The 23,700-nt window shown below is 37.7% G+C and overlaps 1 protein-coding gene across 1 annotated transcript in view; it reads left to right on the forward strand.

The window, feature by feature from the left end:
• Aff2 (ALF transcription elongation factor 2) overlaps positions 1-11,010 on the forward strand; it is a 448,384-nt gene extending 437,374 nt beyond the window's left edge. The window contains exons 21-22 of the mRNA XM_059251561.1: positions 6,738-6,928; positions 10,743-11,010. Coding sequence (XP_059107544.1) covers positions 6,738-6,928; positions 10,743-10,864 — 313 coding nt within the window. The 3' untranslated portion in view covers positions 10,865-11,010. The remainder of the gene's footprint in view (positions 1-6,737; positions 6,929-10,742) is intronic.
• The last annotated feature ends 12,690 nt before the right edge of the window (positions 11,011-23,700 follow it).

A 23,700-nucleotide genomic window follows, 5' to 3' on the forward strand; every position in this document is an offset into this window, starting at 1 on the left:
AAGGAAAAATGGGATGAAGCATGTGCTCCATGAGGTCAAGGGAGAGTAAGGGTACAATGTGATTATCTGATACATATATCTCATATATAATGATCAAATCAGGATAATCAGAATTTCATGTTCTTAAATATGCACTACTTCTGTTTGCTGATAACCTTAGAATTCTTCTCCTTAAAAACATAATTTCTTATAAAATTACACTTTCCCTACTGTGTGTAGAATTCTACAACTTATTTCTCCTATGTAAATAACTGGATTCTGGACCAGGTTTCAAATTATCCCATCCTCTCCTTCTTAGCCTGTATTAAACATGATTCTACTTGCTGCTTCTATGAAATCAATCTTTTTTAGCTTTCATGTATGAATGGAATATAGACTTTTCAAGATATATGAGGCTAAGAAACATGTTTTACTTTTTCCTTATGACATACAGACATGATAGGAAACAATTAATCCAATCTGTTATTTCAGTGTAGTAAAGTAAGTCCCACCAAGAAGATGGACATGCTTAATGGTACATATCAATTTTGTGGTAATATGGGGTTAGAATCCTAGCATCTTAGGATTCTAGCACCTATAGTTTCTTTTTCAATATGTGTCTCCTGAAAGCTTTGCCATTTTTCTCTAGAGATTACAAATGAGAAAGTATGTATTTCTAGCTAAACTAACATTTAAGTCTTAATGATTGGCACTAAAGAAAAGGATTATAAAATAGAATGTGAGACCTATGAGGACAAAGAATTTTATTTTTATATCACTAAGTAGCCCTGCATGCTAATGTTCCTTAGCGTGAGAATACCCATATCCCATCATTGCTTTGAGAATAAATCAGGCTACGGAAAAGCAGGAAAATATCTCAGAAATCATAAACATGGTAGAGAAACCCCATGTTCTTAGACCACACAAATACATAGCAAATTTGAAGATCTACCTTCCTACCATGACCAGAACACACCATAAGTTCTACTCCTTTGGCAAAATATTTGATCTTTCTCTCATGACTGTGGGTACAATATCTATGTATCTGAAGAAGAGGATTTCAGCTACAGTTGTTCACAGAACTTGTCAATAGCACTTCAGCATATTGGTATATGTGACCTATTTCTCAAACAAATGTACATGCCTCTATGCTGTGAGCAGTCATAGACTCTGAGAAACACAACCACCTTGGAGATGCAAAGTTGTTAATAATAGAAGTTGGTAAGGGATTGGATCATAATATAGGGCTCTGTAACCATGCTCTTCAGTGGAAAAGAGGTTCCTTCAAACATGTAGACTCTTAAATATAGTTCTACCTCGTTTCTGTTGTTTATGTTTTTACTTTCTTCTTTTTTACCCCTTTTTTATTAAGGAGTTTTTTATTCATTTTATATACCAATCACAGACCCTCCTCTCTTCCTCTTGCCCCTCCCACCTTTCCCCCAACCCCCCATTCCCTCTTCCAGAAAGGTAAGGCCTCCCATGGGGAGTCCACAGAGCCTGGTAGAGGCAGATCCAAGCCCCCCTCTGCCCGCAACAAGGCTGTGCAAGGTGTCTCATAGGTAGTGGTCTTCAAAAAGCCAGCTCATGCACCAAGGATAGATCCTGATCCTACTGCCAGGGGGCCCTTAAGCAGATTAAGCTACACAACTGACTTGCTTATGCAGAGGGCCTAGTCCAGTCCCATGGAGTCTCCACAGCTATTGGTCTAAAGTTAATAAGTTCCCCCTAGTTTGGTTTGGTTGTCTCTGTAGATTTCCCCATCATGATCTTGATGCCCCTTGCTCACAGAATCCCTCTTCTCTCTCTTCCACTGCACTCCTGGAGCTCTGCCTGGTACTTGCCTGTGGATCTCTGCATCTGCTTCCATCAGTTATAGGATGAAGGCTCCATGATGACAGTTAGGTGCTGGGAGCCATTCCTGGTAGTGGATGGGTCCTGCAGAGGATATAAGCAGTCGGTGGGGAAGGAAGTGAGCCAGGCCATAGTGGTCAGGAGAATCTTGCAGCCTGACTGAGTAGCAGCCAGAGTGTTTCTTTATTTATACAGAATTTAGTTAGCAGGGATACATTCATGATGTTCCAAAACATAGATCATGTCATTCTTGTTTTTGCAAGCGTGTTTCCCTTCCTTTAGCTCATCTTTTAGTCATCATTAATAAAATATGACAGAAAAGAGTTATCATTTTCATTTCCCTCAAGTTTTGACATCATTAATAAACAGAGTTATCATTCTTACTCATAAACCTCATAACCCAATTTTTGAGAATCTAGAGGCATATGACAGCCTGTGCTCAGGCTGGTTGTTTTGGTTGCTTCAAGGACACTAGACCAAAAAGAAATCTTCAATCACCCTGGGCATTTTGCCATGGCTCAAGCAGTGTATTATTAACTCTTAGTGGTCAGAATGCCCAGGAAAAATCCTCAGGCTAAAGCTGCTACAGTTATTATTCAATTTCTGGCATAATACAATCAATGTTCACATTTATATCTTTATAGAATTTGTCTATATGTCTAATCCTGGCATTCTGTTATTTCTTGGTCATATGACATTTTAGTGGCTCTACATGAGCTAACTTCTAAGAGAGGGAGGTCTTAACATCTCATACTTTCATCATCTTTTCACTCCAAATTTTGCTCATCAATATGTCTCTATGTAGAGCAGAGTTGTATGCCACGTAATTATCTGAGTGTACAGTGGGAATAACCTTGTAATCTGACCTGTGGCTGACTCCTCTAGCCCACTGAATCTTGTTGACCTTTTTAATTTTACTTTGTTTTGAATATCTTGTCCCTGTGTAAGTACAGGGACAGATATTTCAAGAATGTCTCATAGCCTTATAAAGAGACCTCTGCCTTCTTTATGTGTCACAACCTCCAACACATAAAGAAGACCTTCAAGTAGATAAGGATATCTCCCTCAAAGTTTGGGGGGATAGTTCAGGACTTTCCTGGGTGAGCTTAGAAGCAGCATTCCTGGGAGAAGGCATAAATAATTCATAAGGAATTTTCCATCAATCCAACATCCCCAAATTGTACAAATATTAAAAGTGCCCCAAGCTGGGTGGTGGCAGTGGCGGCGGTGGCGGTGGCAGTGGCAGCGCACGCCTTTAATCCCAGCACTCGGAAGGCAGAGGCAGGCAGATCTCTGCGAGTTTGAGGCCAGCCGACTCTCCAAAGCGAGTTTCAGGAAAGGCACAAAACTATACAGAGAAACCCTGTCTTGAAAAACCAAAAAAAAAAAAAAAAAAACCAAAAAAAAAAAAAACGCCCCAAGTATGCAACAGGTAGAGATGAAAACCAAAGGTGATATGGCAGCCATCATGTGTCTCAGCTTTGCTGGATCTTTGTCAAACTGCTGTGCTGGCATTATGACTTCTGCCATTCCATTCAGCTATGGCTGTGCCAGTTAGGGTACTCACTTCTCCACTACTGCTAGTAGTCTAGGCTGAGGTCATCCTTGTGGATTCCTGGGAACTTCCCCAGCACACGGCCTCTCCCCATCCCCATGATGTCTCCCCCCATCATGGTGTCTCCCTCACTGCTCTCCCACACTGTCCCTGCTCCAGCTCGACCATCTTGTTCCCTCATGTTCTCATCTCCCATCCCCCACCACCCTCCAATGCCCATCCCTTATTCCCAGTTTACTCATGGGGATCTCATCTATTTCCCCTTCCAGGGTGATCCATGCATCCATCTTGGGGTCTTCCTTTTTAGCTAGCTTCTCTGGAGCTGTGAGTTGTAGTCTGATTATCCTTTGCTTTACTTCTAGTATCCACTTATGAGTGGGTACATACCATTTTTGTCCTTCTGAGTCTGGGTTACTTCACTCAGGGTGATATTTATTAGTTCCACCCATTTGCCTGCAAATTTCATGATGTCATTGTTTTTTAATGCTGAGTAGTACTCCATTGTATATATGCACCACATTTTCTTTATCCATTCTTCACTTGAGGAGCATCTAGGTTGTTTCCAGGTTCTGGCTTTTATGAATAATGCTGCTGTGAACATAGTTGGGCATGTGTCCTTGTGGTATGATTGAGATTTCCTTGGTATATGCCCAAGAGTGGTATAGCTAGGTCTTGAGGAAGATTAATTCCAAATTTTCTGAGAAACTGCTATACTGATTTCCAAAGTGTATGTATTCCCACCACCAGTGGAGGAGTGTTCCCCTTGCTCCACATCCTCTCCAACATAAGTTGTCTTCAGTATTTTTGATCTTAGCCTTTCTGACAGGTGTAAGACAGTATCTCAGAGTTGTTTTGATTTGCAATTTCCTGATGACTAAGGATGTTGAGCGATTCCTTAAATGTCTTTCAGCCACTTGAGATTATTCTGTTAAGAATTCTCTGTTTATCTCTGTAGCACATTTTTTAATTGGATTGTTTCATATTTTGATGTCTCATTTCTTGAATTCTTTATATATTTTGGATGTCAGCCCTCTGTCAAATGTGGGGTTGGGGAAGATTTTTTCCCATTCTGTAGGCTGTCATTTTGTCTTATGTACAGTGTCCTTTGCCTTACAGAAGCTTCATAGTCTCAGGAGGTCTCAATTATTAATTGTTGCTTTCAGTGTCTGTGCTACTGGTGTTGTATTTAGGAAGTGGTCTCCTGTGCCACTGTGTTCAAGACTACTTCCTACTTTCTCTTCTATCACGTTCAGTATAACCTAAAGAAATTAGATGCGCCCACAAAAATACAGGCAAAAGATAACCCCACAGCATCAAATCCCAAAGAAGGGAAATACACACACACTACCACCAAAAGATAACAGGAATTAACAATCACTGTTCATTAATATACCTTAATACCAATGGACTCAATTTATCTATAAAAAGACACAGGCTAACAGAATGGAAACAAAAACAGAATCCATCCTTCTGCTGAATACAAGAAACACACCTCAACTTCAAAGGCAGATAATACCTCAGAGTATAAAGTCGTGAAAAGACTTTCCAATCAAATGGACTTAAGCAAGCTGGTGTAGCTATCCTAATATCTAACAAAATAGACTTCATACTAAAATCAATCAAAAGATATCAGGAAGGACATTACATAATCATCACAGGAAAAATCCACCAACATGAAGTCTCAATTCTAAACATTTATGCCCCCAAAACAAGGGCACCCACATATGTAAAAGAAACATTACTAAATTTAAACCACACATCAAAGCACAGACCCTAGTAGTGGGAGACTTCACCACCCCACTCTCACCAATGGACAGATCTGCCAGACAGAAACTTAACAGAGAAATAAGCGATCTAACAGATGTTGTGACTCAAATGGACTTAATAGATATCTACAGGGCATTCCACCCTAACACAAAATAATATACCTTCTTCTCATCACTTGGACTTGAGTTTTGTGCATGGTGATAGATATGGATCTATTTGCAATCTTCTATATGTTGACATCCAGTTATGCCACACCATTTATTGAAGATGCTTTCTTTTTTCCATTGTACTTTATCTGGCGTTGTTGCCTAGGTTAGTTAGTTTCAAATGCCTGTCCTCAACAATCTTCACATCTGAGCCTCTCAGGTATTTGCAACTATGGGAATATGTTACCACATAGTGCTGCCTATTTCTTTCACTCCTTCAAAATGTCCTGCCCAAGTGGATACATCTGTTTAGGAAGTTGCTCAAAGATTGGCTGAAGAAAGGCTCCCTATGAATGGTGCATAGATCTTGCTGCCATGCACAAGAGACTCCTCATGCACTCAGGTGTGTCTTTAAGCAAGCCTACAAGAGTATCCTAAGCTCAGATCCTGAAAAAAAAATTACCTCCATGATACATGTAGCCAACAAGTAACGATGTTACTGATGTTAAAGAATTCACCAAAAACGTGTCCAAACACTGCAACTGTCAAAAGTAAGAACTTTGAAGACTCCTCTTTATAAACCAGCATGAAGGTAAACAATCACCAACAAACAGCCCATCTCCTTTACACATCTTAGAAAATCCTAAACAGATATTCATAGTCTTACTTTTCTTTCTAGCTTCTCCAATGCTACACATTGAGGGGCTTTTACAATGTGCAATTGACTTATTATGGCAACTGTATTTGTGATGAACTATCACTGTGGTTTCTGCAAAACACTTTGAAGAAAAGCCAATATTGCACATCATGTTTTCTAACTGCCAGTAGCCATTCTGAAGAAGTAGAGTAAGCATCACAGCTTTGAGCTGTTTCTTTCTCTGAAACACTGTAACATGTCATATATATTCAAAGTCAGAGCTACATTTGTAAGTAGTATTAATGTTAGAGAAAAATTCACCCAACTAACTCTTTCCCTCCCCCTCTCTGTATTCCTTTCCCTCTTCCTCTCTCGATTTTAAAACAAGAACAGCAGTGTACACAGAGGGATGTCTAGTTGTTAGAGACAGTCTGACCTTAAGTGTTTCTGGTTAGAAAATGAACATAGGTGATTTATTCTAGGACCAGCACTATAGTTCTGGGTGGGTTAGTCAAATGGTATAACATCTGATGTGGCAATATGGCCCCCCTACACTAGAGCCTCCGAATAAAGCTATGATGTTGATCAGAGCTATAGGATCTTGTCTCAGAAAAGCCACTGAGATGTGGCCCATTAATTCAAGCTTTGTGAATCTTTATCACACTAAACTTTGCTCTGGATAATAGTATTCTGAAGAGACTCCACTGTGACAAGAGATCCTCTATGCTATATATCTCCAAAATCCTGCTAGTACTCTTCCCTGCCTATCTAACTTGTCCTATCTCTTTCCGTTCTCCAGGAATACTCCATCCCCAGTATCTCTAAACAATGTCTCTCCCATCAATGCAATGGGGAATTGTAACAATGGTCCTGTCACCATCCCCCAGAGAATCCACCACATGGCTGCTAGCCATGTCAATATTACCAGTAATGTGCTTCGGGGCTATGAACACTGGGATATGGCTGACAAACTTACAAGAGACAATAAAGGTATGATTATCTGTTCTATTCTTTGCTTAAGGATGAGAATACAGTCACTTATACTTTGAAGGACTAGGTCCCTTGTACCTGATGGCTTTATATTATTTAATTCTTCAGGTTTCTATGTCTTAGGTGAGAGGAAATTAGCTTAAGGCTACCATAGTGACCTATTTTGACATTTAGACTGATTCAAGCCTAAATATTTATTCTCCTTTAAGACTTTTATCAGCACATGGTATTTTCAAAATTTCACTCAGCGACAAGGATCAATATAGAGAAATAGTTACTAAGGCAAAATGAGGAATTCAAAAATTAATTAAGATCCTGTTGGCTTCTGTTTATTTTTTGAGAAGTAAGGTGGAACTAAGGTCATGTACCTTCATTATACTTATCAGCTCCAGATGAATATATAACAACACAGTTTTCATTTCCAACTAAGAACTAACCTCAGCTAGGATTTCTTTATATCCTGACAGGAGGATTAGGGTCCTATTTATGGGAACACATGAGATTTGCTACAGAACAAATGCAAAGTAGACCCTGCTTCACAAAGGTCAATTAATCATTGATGACTTGTGCTGCCATCTGTGACCTTAGCCATCATTTACACTCAAAATAAAGCCTCGCCAACCAAATATCATTGAGAAGTAAATCCAAAACCACACTTTTACTTTGGCCGTTCATCTGCTGCGACTCTTTCTAGCCCACTAATTACAGAATGGCCAGTTGCAAACAAAGTAGGGACTTATGGGGATCTATTAGAATCAACCAAGAAAGGAGTAACAAGCAGGCTATAGTAATAGAAATATAGCCAGTAATGGGGAGCAATTAGCCTCCTCCACAATCTAGGTTGGGGTGGATGTGGGTTTTGCTAGTTCCTGAGCAGTTATATGAATTTCCAAAGATTAGGCTAAAAAATTTGCCCATTGTATCAGAGCTCTCTCTCTCTCTCTCTCTCTCTCTCTCTCTCTCTCTCTCTCTCTCTCTCTCTCTCTCTCTCTCCTCTCCCCCTCTCTGAGACAAGGTTTCTCTGTGTAGCCTTGGCTGTCCTGGAACTTTCTTTGTAGACAAAGCTGGTCTCAAACTCACAGAGATCCACCTGCCTCTGCCTCCAGAGTGTTGGGGTTAAAGGCATGTGCCACCACTGTTATCAGAGCTCTTTAAGTTTGCTAGAAGAAGCAGATACTTTGTCAAAGTATCAGATTCTAGAATCTGAATTCAAACCAATAAATAGACTACTCTACCTATCTAGAAAGTACATTTAGTAGCAAGTATTTAGAGACCTTTGGTAAAAAACTGAAATTAATTTATCTGAACAAAGGCAATTCTTATGTTGACTTTCCTTTCCTAGACTTCTGGAAAACCTGATACAACTTGCTTAAACAACTAGGCCCCCACAAAGTCTCTATAACTGTGAGCAAAGGCACAGGCATCTTGAGATCTGTCTGGTTTATCTGGTTCTAATCTGTCTTACTTTGTATTGGTAATTGGAAGGAGGTTCAATATTTACAAATTTCCTTCTAAAATTGCATTCACTTCCAAAATCTGTTCAAGTAATTTCTTCTAAACTAACTGGAGAACTTTCCAGGAGCAGTGTGATGACTGTGCTGATGCTAGGGTGAAATAGTGCTAATCTTGTCATTAGCACAGCCTGCCAAAGAGTTGCTAAATTCTCTGCCTAATACTGAATCAAAATAACACTGTCACTGTACCAACAGAGAGAATACATGTTGGTAATGCTGTCACTGGCCTTTTCAGTGGGCTAAGAAGAGACTCTAATTTGGAAATTTGCACTTACAGCCTTTAGCTCTGCACACATGTCATTTATGACTTGCTTGGATTTGATGATTCTTCTAACATCTATCTTGTATAGATAGAAATTACATAACTCAGGAGCTTCTCTTTGGATAGAAACTACATCCCACTCAGACAACTATGGACATAGACATTCTCACAGAGAGTTGTGCTATGGATATGGACAGTGTTGGCTGTTTTTGTAGAAAGCCTCTATCCCTGTCACTGCTTGCCCACTCCTGCAGCTGAAGATAGCTTATTACAGAAGGTTCTGGTGCTGAAACATGCCAAATGGTTGATGCTATTCTCTGCCCTTTGATCAAGAGGCCCTACTCCCTACCTGCCCCAGCTACATATATTGCTCCATTGAAGTGGTCATTAAAATGATGAACTGGCAATCTAATTTAAAATGCCAAAGACAGCTTTTCACAGAATATTCAGAGGATATCTTACCTCACATAAAGGTGACATTCATTCAACAATGACTAGTTCTTTAATATTTTCCTTAGTATAGTATTTCCAAAGAAAATATTTTAGATGCCAGAAGTAATTTACTCCTTTGTTGGCAGAAATTCCTTTTATTACATTGCCCAGGTTAAAAAGTATCACATAATCAAATGAAGTTGATACCTGGAGAAGCAGCCCATATGTTACATATAACATAAAGAATAAATGCTTTGTTCAGTGAATTATCATTTGCTGAGCAATCAAGTACAATTAATCCATGCATAGAATTTGATTTTTAAGAATGCAGAAGAGCATCTCAGCCACTTTAGGGTTGTCTCTAGTCCCACCCCTGCCCTGGATTTGGATTCTTTATTCTCATCCAGCATAGGCATGATTTCATGTACAAGGCTGAGGCTGCCTTCCCTGTAGGAAACTAACAAGAAAAAATGCCCATGAGCCCTCTTGGGACAAGGTATCAGACAAGTAAAGTGGAGCAAAGGGGTACCTAGGGAATTTTCAGACATCATACAGTCTTTCCCACATGTACTCCTCCCACAAGGCAGACATTCTAATACTCTTGTCACACAGGTGAGTAGTTAGTAATGTAGCCTTAGGGCTATCCCATTTCCCAAGTCAGGTAGAAGTAATCATGCTCAAGAGTGTGGTACAAGTTGTCATGTGCTGGATCCTTGCAGGTCATTTTCTACCCCTATGAAATCAATAGCAAAACTTCCTACCTCAGATTCTTCGAAGACATTTATTTAGCTCTGGATGACAATGGCCATAATTGATGCTCAGGTTCACTGGCATTTTCTACACTCTGCCAATAAAAGTCAGAAAAAAACAGTTCACTTGGATCAAAAGAAAACATATTTTCAATTTCATAGCATATAAATAAAATTCTTCTTACATTAGAGAAATCATGATACTCATCATGACCTATACTGCATAAGAAAGCTTTCATAAAAAATAAAGCTGTAATATATAAGATATAAATATATTCTATAAAATATTCAACTACATTTATGTATTTATGTACATTTTACATAAATAGTATATTTTCATACACTTACAGAAATATGTATCCATATATATATATATATATTTTTTCTGTAGGATGGTAATGCATTTTCAGAACATGCTGTTTGAGAAAGGATATAGTGATAAAAAAGTACTTAGCATGAGTAAACAGATTTAAATGAGTTTTGTTTCACTAAACACAAGAGCACTAACATTGTATTGTCAAACTTTTGGAGTTCAATAAACATATACCAATTATATATATTATATATATATATATATATGTAATTCACACATAATAAAGACAAGTATATATAAATTTCATAAAGATAGATAGATAGATAGATAGATAGATAGATAGATAGATAGATAGATAGCTTTGGTTGCCTAATAAGCCCTTTAAATTTTGGTTGAATGAAAGAGTAGATGAATAGATTGATGAACAAATGGATAAACCTTTCAGTGTCCACATGATTGTGGTATTAACTATAGCTTTTTAATCTGATGCATAGGTTCCATGATGTTAAATAAAGGCTTCACCAAGTACTGCTCTGATTTTCAGAATTCTTTGGCGACCTGGATACACTGATGGGGCCTCTGACCCAGCACAGCAGCATGACCAATCTTGTCCGCTACGTTCGCCAGGGACTGTGTTGGCTGCGCATCGATGCCCATTTGTTGTAGTGGGTGCTCTCCCAAATCTAGAATCAGCACCCATTCCCCTACCTTTACCAGTGCCTTGATGGTCACTGGTGGAACTCCACTCATTTGGGAAAGTTCTCTTTCATTATGTTTGTTTTTATGCATTTTTGATATCTGTGAAAAATGAAGTCATTGTTAGTGGACACTACAACTTGAGAGATGTGTATGTTTTATTTTCAATATTTGATATGCATTTCTCATATCTCATGATTTTTGTGCTTTATGGAATGAAAATCCCTATAATATTGATTTAAGTCCACATGATTAAAAACAAAGAATGAGAAGCACATGTGATGACGAGAGGCTCCTGAGAACTCAAACAAGAGGTCTAACATACACATGAACAAGGGACCTGCAGAGATTCTGGCAGTAGCCATTCCCTAAACTATACTCTTGGGTCCAGAAAAGAATGTATTTCAGAATCCATTGCTAAACAATATCTGTGCTTCCCACAGACTAAATCTTCAGGTGAGAATCTCCATTGTCAAACCCCATAGATTGGATGTTTTAACTACAGTATAAAGTGAAGAGTAGCAAGAAAAGTACAAGCATAAGAATTCTACTGTTGCAGTGACACAACCAGAAGACTCTTTTGTTAACATCCTGTTCCTGATTACCTATTTTTCTACTATTTTAATGGTGAGAAGGAAGAGTAATACTTATTTGGATAACTTTATGTCATTAGGTTAACTCCTCACCTGGGATTATTTGTGCAAAGCTCCCTTTACAAGGAGCAGTTTGGCAGACGCATATCTTAGTTATCAAAATAACACATTCGTCTTAGACTTGAGGAATCAGACTGGCCTGAAAGATGTCCCTCAAAAAAATCCATGCTTCTGCCTCATTTGCAGCCAGTAGGCAAATCCTTACCTTTAAGTACTATGATAGATTTGCATATCAAATCTGTGAAATCAAAAGTCATGTTACCACTTCCTAGAATTAATTAATTTTCTAGTATCCTCTCTATCTGGACTTTCCAAATATTATCCATATTTTATATTTTCTAGAACTTCTTTTTTTCTTTCCCCTTTCTTTTATTATTTCTTTCAGGAGCTCTTGGCTAAAATACAATCACTGATTTTTATTAAAGTTTATATTAGTATAAATCATTTACATGAAAAGTTGAAAGACAACACTTAACTCTGTAAGTAAGATCTAACTTTTCTTTTTAAAAAACAAAAATCCTGGGGTAGTGCTTCACCCTGGGATCTTTGGAAACACTCCTGAAGTTTGGGAACAGTTCACCTAATTTGGAGCATTTCCTTATGAGTTATGACTATCTCTCCTTCTTATCCTCTACATTCATCTTATGTCTCTAAACATTACCCTGTAAATATCATCTTCAGTGTTCCAGCTGACCAGAAAAACTCTTCAGCTATAGTAAACACTATGCATTCATGAGTTACTTGTAATTGCTTGCTGGCATATAATTCCATGTAACCTTTAATCTGCTGAGTTATTGAATTCTGTTCACTGAGTTATGACCAGATAAACAATAGATACGTACATGAAAGATGCAGACTTGTATGATTTCTAAAGTGAGTCATGCAGCTCTGTGATAAGAACAGCAGGCAATCACTCTGTACTCTCATTGGAAAGGCTAGGTACTTCCCCAGTTCTGCTCTGATCATATTGGAGTTGAAGGCCCTTTGTTGTATAATAAAGTTATGGAAGTTGCATTCCAATGGCTAAAGCCAAGCTGTTTCTACAGGTGATGGGTGCACCCCGGCAGCTAAAGCCTGCACTTCTTATGCTCCCAGTGTGGTTGAGCTTTAAGTCTACAGTTTGAGCAACAACACTTACATATGTACACACACAAATGAAATCTAAACCTTTTCTGTGCCTCTTAAATGAGGAAAATAAAAACATGAAAGACAGAACACCCCAAATGGGTGTCACTTGAAAAAAAATGAGCTGATGTCTTTGCAGTAACTCAAGTTCTCTATTTTCTTTGGCCTACCAGGAAACTTTCCTGGCTATTACTTAACAATGATGCCTACTTGCTTGACTTGTAAATTAAACCTAGTCCATGATCCCATACCATCATAGATTTACACACAGATTATTTTTGAAATTAAGTTTCCAGTAACTAGAAATTAGAGTGGTACAGCAGTTTTCCATAAAAACAAGCATATTGACACATAGGTGAAAGACTTGTAGCTCTAGTTTCCATAATTCATTTTATCTTCTTATATACAACATGGAGGCAAGAGGATGCTCTGTCATCTGTGGTGGCTGAACATAAAGTGTCATGTCAGCATGATGATTATCAAATGGACAGTCAAGCTCTGGATCCCCACCTGATTATTTAGTAGACCCACTTGTAACAAAGCTTAGAAATCAATTAAACATGAAGAATGAAATATCTTCCTATCCCTGGAGATGGGGTGTCTCTGGTTTCCTAATTAAGAATTGTTACTGTTTTCTAGGCACTCTGGTCATCACACTACAAATGGTGACGTGCATCATGGGTATGCAAATATCTTCAGGATTGAAAGATTGAGGACTTTTTCAAGGGAATCTCTTCAGCGTACCAGTTAAGTGGGAGGGATATGAGAAATGTGGATAGCAGTGACAGATTGTGCCTCTGGATATTGGTGGAGGCTTGGTGAGCCACAGCCAAACAAGTCTCTACAGGTGTGGTGATGGGCAGAGTAATAAGTAGCCCCCGCACCTAAGCAAATACAAGAAACAAGCACAGCCCTACAACATGACCCAGGAGGGCCAGCACTATGCCTTCATTTATCACACAAGCTCCAACCACAGAGAATCTGACAAGTTTGTGTTATGATGTTGGCTTGGCTTTGTATCTTTAATTAACTTTGGCTTTTTTTTAGTGGTTTTGTCATAATACTATCTGAGTTTTGTAGGTAGGATTAATTTGAAAAGAGATTTGATAGTGTGATCCTTGAGGTAGAATTTACCTATAAGCGTGTTGTTAGCCAGCCTGTAGACTGTCAATTGCTTAATAATATCATCGGAAAAAACTAGTAGTTTTATATTCAGATGACATAATTGGAAAAAGCAGACTAGCTTCTGCGACATTTTAAAGACTTAAGGTTGAGATATCTTTTTTCTTTCATGTAGTGAAATGAAAAGATCCAAATCTTTAGTCAAAAGTAGCAAAATTAGATGCCATTATCTAAAATGTGTTTTGTTGAGTTTTCAAGTGGATAGATGGTTAAATGCATTGGATTTGGTCTGTATTGGAAAGATGCTAGTTCTACTGTACCTGAAGCTATCTAAATTGGATTTTGTTTTATCCAAAGTTGGATCCCGGAGGTTGAAGTTAGAGCTTGAAGTTGAAAGTGACTTTTGAAGGCAGACTCAATTAAGTTGTGAGGGTGAAGCCCTTACTTCCTTCTCAACAGACATAATAAAATTCACCTGCATAAGTTAGCAGGTGGGACAACCAAACTGGATCACTGGGTAGGACTACTCAGTAAAGCAATGAACTGCTTGCTTACAGAAGCATCACTATCCCCATTGAGAAAAATGTGTGGCAAGTTGAAACAGCTACACAATACCAAACAAATGGGTGATTCAGTGCCCCCAAATTCAACTCTGTGGGGAAAAATATTGAGCCAGTTGTCAGTGTCATGTTACAACTGGCACTCAATTCTTTGTCATTGTTGTTCTTGTCGTTGCTGTTGTTTTGCATTTCCACTCACACAGCCTTATTCTCATAATTAAACTCTGATTCATTTTCTCTCTGGTGTTAGCAAACTCCAATGACAGAAATGGCATCTGTGTATTGATAATCAGCATTTACCCTGGGAGGGGACTAATCTGATAGGCTGGTCTCAGAAGTTAATCCTACCATCTGATATTTCCAGCAAAAGAGAAAGTGTTAGTTCCCTTTCCATTCCCCTCCTCATGAATCTAGAAGCCCTCTGTACCAAAAGCATCACATTTTTTTTCTCTGTAATCTTTTAACAAAAAGAAAATTGCATTGTGGGGAGGGCAGAGGGGGGTGTGGGTGGAGGGTGGAGGGTGGGAAAGCTCTTGGAGGCCAGACTGCAGTTCATGTCCCTTCCTGCTTCTGACATAAAATGTTAAAGAATCATTCATAATGCTCACACTGGGTTAGGGGACACTGAACTGCTTTTCAGATCCATGGTCAATCATTCTTCTGAGATTGGAGCTTTGCTGTTTCATTAACTGTGCAGTGTAGACTAATGGTGTTTAATAAAAATCATTCAAAATTGCAAACTCTTTTGCCATTGACCTATTTTCTTGGCTGTTTGATTGTATCAGACTTTGAGGATGGAAGGGGAAAGCAAAAGAAACCTGCTAATGGGCTGGTAGCAGGATGCGGCAGTGACAATTCCAGGCCTGCTCGCATGCAAGCAGTTGCCTGTGAACAGTAGAATGCAGAACAGTGTGCAGATCCTCCTGAAGAATGGCCTGCTGGGTGCTTTCAGCTGAGGATAACTTGTTCATATGGAGAAATCATTGTTCATTAATCTCCACAGCAGGAAGTCAGCTGCCATATCCTGAGGGATTCCAATGTTTTACAGAGTTGGTTCTGTCCTGTATCACTTATGTGGCTACAAAATAGACATGTCTCAGAATACACCCCAACGCAGTGACAATAACCAAATGCATCCCAGATGCTCAGGTCCTCTGCAGCTTTTCAGAGCTTCCACTGCAGAAAGCAAAGTTGCTAAAACCTCAAGATGCTGGGATGATACTTGGGCCTTTAGTGTACCACCTTTGTCAACTAGTTAATACAAAGCACCTCATTTTTAGCATTTTCCAATTTGCATGGTGTAAATTATACCACCATAGCTGATAACAAGTTAAAAACTGTGACCTTGGTGAAAACAAACTTGGGAGGGATAAATACTATTATTTCCTGTGAACCAAGCCAGCTCCAGCATATTACTTAACACAACCAAAGAGGGCTCATGTTTCACACATTTGTTTATGTGGATATTCATGTCCATACCTACTTTAGTAACTAAAACCATTATATAAGCCTAAATGTAAATCAATATACTAATGTAGTTAATTAATGATGAGGCTCTGGTGGTAAGGGAAATTCTGGAAGTCTAACTTTTCATCTGGAGCTAGCTAGACAGCATGAAATCCTCAACAGCTGACAACACAGATAGATTAGTGCAGAGGCATTTTCTCTGCATCTCAAAGATAACATGGAAGTGAGACTAACATTTAGAAAACTACCATAACTCATTTTTAAATTTAAAGGATACAAATTTATCATATTAATACTAGTTTTCATACTCTAAGCAGTGTTTTGAATTTTTAAATGTAATTTAGATAAAATAGTTACAGGATCTTTGTGGAGAAACACAATTCAAAATTAATTGTGTTTTTTATTGCTAAATGGAAACACAGAAATTATGTCATATGCATATTGCTGATCATATGACTTTTACTTCAGTTAAATCTTTAACATTTGTTCATAGTTAAAAGTCTCTACACACAGTTCTAGCTCTGAATCCAAACCAGAATATCTCCTGAAGCAATAACTATGATTTCAAAACGACACTTCTTTTTCAGCAGTTATGAAGAAAACTAAGGTCGCTAACACAAAGACATATTCTACAGTTTCTAGGAAATCAAAGTTTCCATTAATTATACATATGACTTTATTAAACCTCTACCACAAGTCCTCTTGAGAGTAAACAGAAACACTCAAAGAACCAGTTCCACTGCGCCTATACATCTGCAGTTAAGAGCTTTGGATAAAGAAAGGTTGAAGAACTTGACACAGTATCTTACTATTCTTTAAACAATACCATGTTCTGTCTCAACTCAATGCAAAACTTGTAAGAGATGTATGTCTTGTTTATACTTCCTGGTCTTTTTGTTATTTGCCTTTGTGATTATTTCTGTGGCTAGAGAATGGCAAGGTTTAGGTGCTGTGTCCTTTCATGACATTCTTGCAACTTTTGTTCCTGCCTGAGAATGGTAACATCTGGGTCTGGTTAAAGAGGCATTGTACTTATACAGGGACTCTATATGCCACAGGCAATGAACAGGTTTTCATGGCTACTACAAGGGACCACAAATGTGATTAACATCAATTGGTGCATCCACTGCTGCAGATCCATCCTTGCTAAAAATCATACTCATTCATGAATATCAAAAATGAGATTAGTTCTGTCTCAAGATGATTTATCAAATAGTTTCCTTCCTGGGTAATTCCAATCTCTCTGGATATGTTAGAAAGGGAAATCTCTGAGATAAAATTCCTAGGTATTTATTTAATGCTACAAATTAGTGTTTTTTATTCTTATTTTCATCAAAGTAGTACTTCTGAAGAATTTTGATTGTAAAATTAACATGTGAAATGTGAGGCTTATAGAGATAAAATGCTCAGAAGTGGACCCTGGGTTCAAAATATACTTAAAATTCTCCTTTGCACGTCTCATTACATGAGTGATACATACTTAGGATCCTTCAAGAAAGAGACTAGCTAGTATCTGTTCTGTTCTTGTGGTGGTGTTTGTGATTGAGGCAGTGCTTATTGCGATCTGTCTCACACACTCTCTCTCTCCCTCCTTCCTTCTCTCTCTCCCTTGATCTCCATCCTTTTCTGCCTCTCTTTCTTCCTCCCTCTCCTCCAAGCACTTCCTAATGGTGTCCCTGCTGATGCTGCTTCTCTCTCCAAACAAATAAATAGTTGAATTAATTGTGAATTTCTGAATTGTACCTGTTCATGCTCTTAAGACACAATGAATTAATCAAAATAGATACATCCTGATTTAAGATGTGCTGCCTGGAAAGGCATGCTGTATTATGAAACCATAGTAGAATAATAACTATACTTTTACATAGTAATATATATATTAACTGTGCTGATTTAATTTGTATATATTTGGACCCTTGTTATGCAGTTTTGGAACAAGTAGAATGGTTGCTGGCAAATGAAAAACTGCTTATATCAGGACATTTTGATGAACTTTAATTGGAAATATGGAAGCAGCAAACAAGGATGTTTGTAACTACTGTAAATGCAATAACAAACTTTTCTTCAATTAATTTCCCAGAACACTTCAGTCGAGAGATTTTTATGTTCATCTGGGTTTTTCCCCCTTTTATTTTTGGAAGGTGGGTTGTTCTTACTCACTGAAGAATTAATTATTTTGATTGCAATTCCCTCTTCCCCTTTAAAATATTGAATTGTGAAATATGTACACCACACTATTGGTACTTATTCAGGATTTCAATGGGCAACTGCTTTGAGTTCAGAAAAGGCTGATACTGTAATCAGGCATTTGCTAGAAGTTATGGCCATCGTGGATAATAAAGTAGGCAAAGGAATTATAAATTGTAGAGAGCCCATTGGCTGAATTACTTTGTTAATTTCTCTGTGTCTAGCTACATCACTTTATTTTCCTGGCCAACTCTGTCACTTCCTATCTGTATAGGCCTCCAGAACTCTAGTTGATACTAGGATTAAAAGTATGTGTCACCACACTTGGCTCTGTTTCCTAGTGTGGCCTTGAACACAGAGAGCCTGCCTGCTAAGTGATAGGATTAAGGGCCTGTGCTACCACTGCCTGACTTCTTTGTTTACTTATAATGGCTTTCTTTTCCCTCTGATTCTCCAGGCAATTTTTACTTATCAAAGCATAAATAAAATATCACCACATTTCCCCTTTTTTGTCTAATAAAATTTTTTTTAAAAATTTTTAAAAAGTTATAACTAATATAAGAAAGACTATATACAATAAGTACAATAACTGTATACAATATATACAAGCAATAAATACATCACAATGTCCAGTTCATTTGCATTTGACAAATTCAGAGAAAATATTCTATTATCTATCCTGTTTTGGTGAGTTCAAAATGTATCTAATTCACTTTCTATCCTAACTTATATTACCAACAGAAAACTATCTTATGATGTCTTTCAAACTTACACACTTAACACCTCTTAGTTAGTTTCTTTTCTGAATTTCTTAACGAGGAAAATTATAAATACAACTATCTAATTTTCAACTCCCTCAGAGACCTGAGAAGGAAATAATATTACCTTGTAAAACAGGAAGTACAAACAAATGACTTCCAAAAAATGAGTTATGACAGAAACAGCCAGCTTCCTGGACAGTCACCTGAGGTTTCTCTGCACACTGGGGTGTCATCTTCAGCCTACAGGCTTAGCATATCTGACAGACTCATTTGTGAAGTAGGATGTTCGCAAGGCCTACAGCTCAACCTCACACTCGGTGCAAGTATTCCATGTACCAGATAAACTTCAATTTTTCCAGTGTCCTCTCATGATTCAGGATTTTAAATTCTGGAAATTGCTGGTGTTTTTGGAATTCAGCTTCCTATTCTTCTCGACTTTTGGGTGGCTTCATCTCCTTTATTAAATGCCAGTATACCATTGAGAGGTTAGACTCCATCAGCCTATTTACTCCTTCAAGAATAACTGTTTCAACTACTGTTCCACTGCACACCAGAAGTCATCAGTCCACTGTCTGTTCAGTTACCTTCAAAGAAAGAGGCACTGTACTTTTTCTGGATTGCAAAGCCACTTCAGCGATGGTGCAATATTGTCCATGTAAAGTCATTGTTGAATCATTAGTAAACTTGAATTATGCCAGGAAACCTATCATCCAGATATGCAATCTTGACAAATATTGATGGATTGCAAAAAAAGGACACCTCCTATTTGTTGTGTTCTTTTACCTCATACAGGAACAAATGGTGAGAATGATAAAGGTAGTTTTGTAAATGGGTGTTTTATAATATCTCTTGAGACTTAATGTAGTTCAATAAAGGACTTCACCTACCTTATAGTAAGTTACTTGAAGCATACAAATACCCATGAGAGTTGCTGGGAGGAAATTCTTTGTGCTTTGTAGTGCATATGTTCATAACGAAGAGGCTCATTCCCATACAGTGTGCCCATTTACAGTATCTCATATTATTTCCAAAAAGATAGTTCCAAAATTTTGCAAATGAAAATGTGACTCTGTAACATTTTTCTTATTCTTCTGGGAGGAGGACAGAAACAACATCTTCATGCAGATTTTAAAAACAAATATTGTATATTTAATTGTATGGAAAATTTTTATTGATTAACCAAGACACATATGGAAATATGTCACCATATGCTTTTTCTATGTGTTGGGGGCACTGACAACCATGTCTCTGGACTAATGCTGTGTCAAGCCATAATTACACAAACCACTCGTGTGTGTGTGTGTGTGTGTGTGTGTGTGTGTGTGTGTGTGTGTGTGTATGTGTGTGTGTGTGTATGTGTGATGTATCTGGCTGTCTATCCATGGGATTTTTAATGTTTCCTTCCTGAAAACCATTATTTCACAGTTACGGAAAGCCATGGCTACACTATTATATGAAGGGGACATTTTAAAATAAAAACTCTGTCTTCTTGGAAGCTTGCATCATAATATCATGGCTCAATCAAATGGATTCCATTGGCCTTTGTTAGGAAAAAGCTCTGTTCAAATCTAACAGTTTTCAAGAGAAACTTGTAGTTTTAAAAAAACATGGGATGAAAGACACAGGCCATCTCAGCTCCAACAACATGAACGGAGTTGAGCACTCATGGTAGAAATAATTTTGCTTCAAGCTGCTACTCTGATCCATGGAGTTAATGTTTAGCCTAGTCTCTTTCCAAGTGAATAGGAAAACTTAACCATTAGGAACAGCCTTGCCTAGCTCCTAAGAAAAAGTTCCTGAGGCCCTATCCATAAAAGATGCCTCTTGCATACTGATGGCCTTCCAGGTGGCCATTAAAATGCAATGATCAAGACTAGCCTGGTCTACAGAGCGAGATCCAGGACAGGCACCAAAACTACACAGAGAAACCCTGTCTCGGGAAAACAAAAAACAACAACAAAAAAAATGCAATGATCATTCAGGAAGTGCCCTTTTGGCTTTAGAAATTATCCTTTTGAATCACTCCTTCATACGTGCAGAATGCCAATATTCACACTTATTTTAGGCTCACCAACTGTCACTGCTCTAAATAAGCAAGTTTGTCTCATCAGAATTTCAGTGAGTTCTGATATTCTGTATAGACTCAACTAATTATTTAATATCAGTAAGTTAATGAACTATCTGTCATATTTTTTTAAAACCTGGCTTCATATGTTTTATATGCACAAACTGTATCTACATACATGGCTTTGCATTTCAAATGTGTGGCACACATGTGTTTTCCTGATTTGTTGTACAGTAACTCTATATACAATCATTTTAATGTACTTTATTATCGCCCAACAAGATGGCTCTGTAAAAATGACACTGAATGAACAGTGCATTGCTCTTTCTCATAAAGGCTCTATTTATATTGATAATGCATTGAATTATTTAAAAATACAAAATAAATATTTATGAAAACCTCATTTTTAACATGTGCATTACTCTGCTTACAGACTTTTTCAACAGTAAATACCTCATTACTACCTGTTTCACGTTATAATACAGAACCAATGTTCCTACTTACCTCAATAGTAAAATCAAGGGCCAAAAAAACAAATAACTCTCACACACAGATTCAATTCATTTTTCAAGATAAACACTAGGACAATCATGCAAATCTCATTTAAGAAAGATTATTTTAAATGTTTGGTTTTATGGATTCTTATTGTATAGATCAAAAAAATCTATGAAAGCATAAGAGCATAACTCATTGTCACAGAGAAAAGAAACAGCAGAAATGATAAAGCTAGTCTAAAAACTCAAAAGGTCAAATAGCTGTGGCTGTTTACTTCAGGGGCATGTAGCACAAGCCTGGAAAGGCAACACAGACAGTGATTTTAGGTCACATTATTAATTTCAAACCATTAGAAAGAAATTAAGTTATTTTAAGTATACGCTTTGTATTATGTCACAAGCACATGCCATATAATTTAGAATGATTTCCCCCAAAATGTTCAACATCCTCCAGACACATAAAAAGCAGGTTTCAGATACCATAAAATTCCACACATATGGAATATAGTATCTAGCAATGTGAAGTGAGGAATAACAATATTAAGATCATATAGTACACAATATATGTCAATAAATATGATATTAATGATTATTATAGCCAAATTTCCTGTGGGGTAAAATATGAGCTGCATTTGCCCGGCAGATATTTTGACATTGTAAAATAACAATCATAATCTAGGTATGAACACTCATGTGCCTAAATGTTTTTTAAAACTGATAGAGAATTACCACTAGGAATTCAAATTGTTTTTCCTAATTTGAACCCTATAACATCCACAAATGTGAAATTTTGTTGTGAAAAAACAAAGAAATAAAGCTAAATATATATATCAGGCAACCATGTTTTTTTACTCGTCTCAAAAATATATGCCATAATTTATTATGGCATGCATAAAAGTATGCATGCATGCAGAGAACTAGAAAAAGTATACAGAATAGCATTTTAAAAAGTAAAGTGCTGAGATTCTATGGGTTGATCTTCTGGCACTTTCATACACATTTGTGCAGAAAATCCTCATAATGGCCCTATGAAGTGAAAATTATTATATGTCTCTTGGATAAGTGGCAACAGGGAGACACAGCATGGTTAAGCTGTTTGTCAAAGGTTCCAAAGCCAAAATTTGTACCTTGTGTGGTACCAAAGGACTTGATCTCTGATCCTAGAGCATGTATCATTTTCATTATAAAAACAGAAGTAAAAAGGATCACTGAGTGCACAGGACGTGATGTCCTTTTGGTGAAAGGAAAGGCCACCAGGTCAGTCTTTCAAAAAAACATTTTTTGACAAAGATTGAGAACTAGGTACAAGAGAATCCTGCAACTCATGTAAGATTAAGTGTCATGAGTCCCCTTTAGCTTGGAATAAAAAAATGAGAGAGGGAGAGAGAGAGAGAGAGAGAGAGAGAGAGAGAGAGAGAGAGAGAGAGAGAGATAGCCCCACATTCCTGGCCAGTCATTCTGAGAGAATAGTCAGGACATGGACTTATGGAGCTTTAATATCAGTGTGCTTTGAAGGCAGACCCAGACTCCACTTAACTCCTGCAGGATTTGAGGCTTTGGGGCAGGATTTTAGAGCAGGTTATTGCTACCTGACACTTAACTTCTCTACCTTCCACTTTCTTCTATGAAATGGATTCGATATCAGCCTTTTTCCTGACATTCAGACTGGTATTTCTCATCCTATATTTCATCTCAACAGCTTGGAGAATTTTATTTTCCAAAATCTTTGCTTTGACACACTGTCATTATCAATGCCAACAGTCTTAATACTTTTCTGGTATAAGGGTAGTGAGGGCAGCTTCAAGGCTGAAGCTACAACAACACATATGACACAATTGGGTAGGTAGTTTCAGAGTGCAGCACATAAAAGGCAGAAAGTACACCAAGCTCCATGCATTGCAGAGAACATTTAGCTTTCAAAATTTCTCTAGGAAACACATTTGCGACTTGAGATGAAATCTATGTCACCCATTCTCTTTTTTTTCCCATTTTTTATTAGTTCTTTGAATGTTTCATAAAACATGTTTGGGTCATATTAACCCTTCTCCCTCAACTCTTCCCACCCCCTTCCCAAGCCACCAAACTTAAGTCCTATTTTTAAAATAAATCCTTCTAGACTAATTTGTGGTGCCCAAATAGTTTTAGATATGCAGTCTTCCACTGGAGAGTTTTTCTACTTGATGGAGGTTATACCCTTAGAGAAAACTGTCTTTCCCTCTCTCAACATCTAACAATTTCCAATAGCCCCTATGAACAGCATGAGGTTGTGTGCCCAGCTTTCTTCTCCATGCTGGGATTTAGTCTGGTGTGAGCTCACACAGGTCTTGAGCATGCTCTCCCAACAACTATGAGTTCATATGTGCAACTACTCT

This window comes from Peromyscus eremicus, chromosome X (genome assembly GCF_949786415.1).
Source record: "Peromyscus eremicus chromosome X, PerEre_H2_v1, whole genome shotgun sequence".
Taxonomy (NCBI): domain Eukaryota; kingdom Metazoa; phylum Chordata; class Mammalia; order Rodentia; family Cricetidae; genus Peromyscus; species Peromyscus eremicus.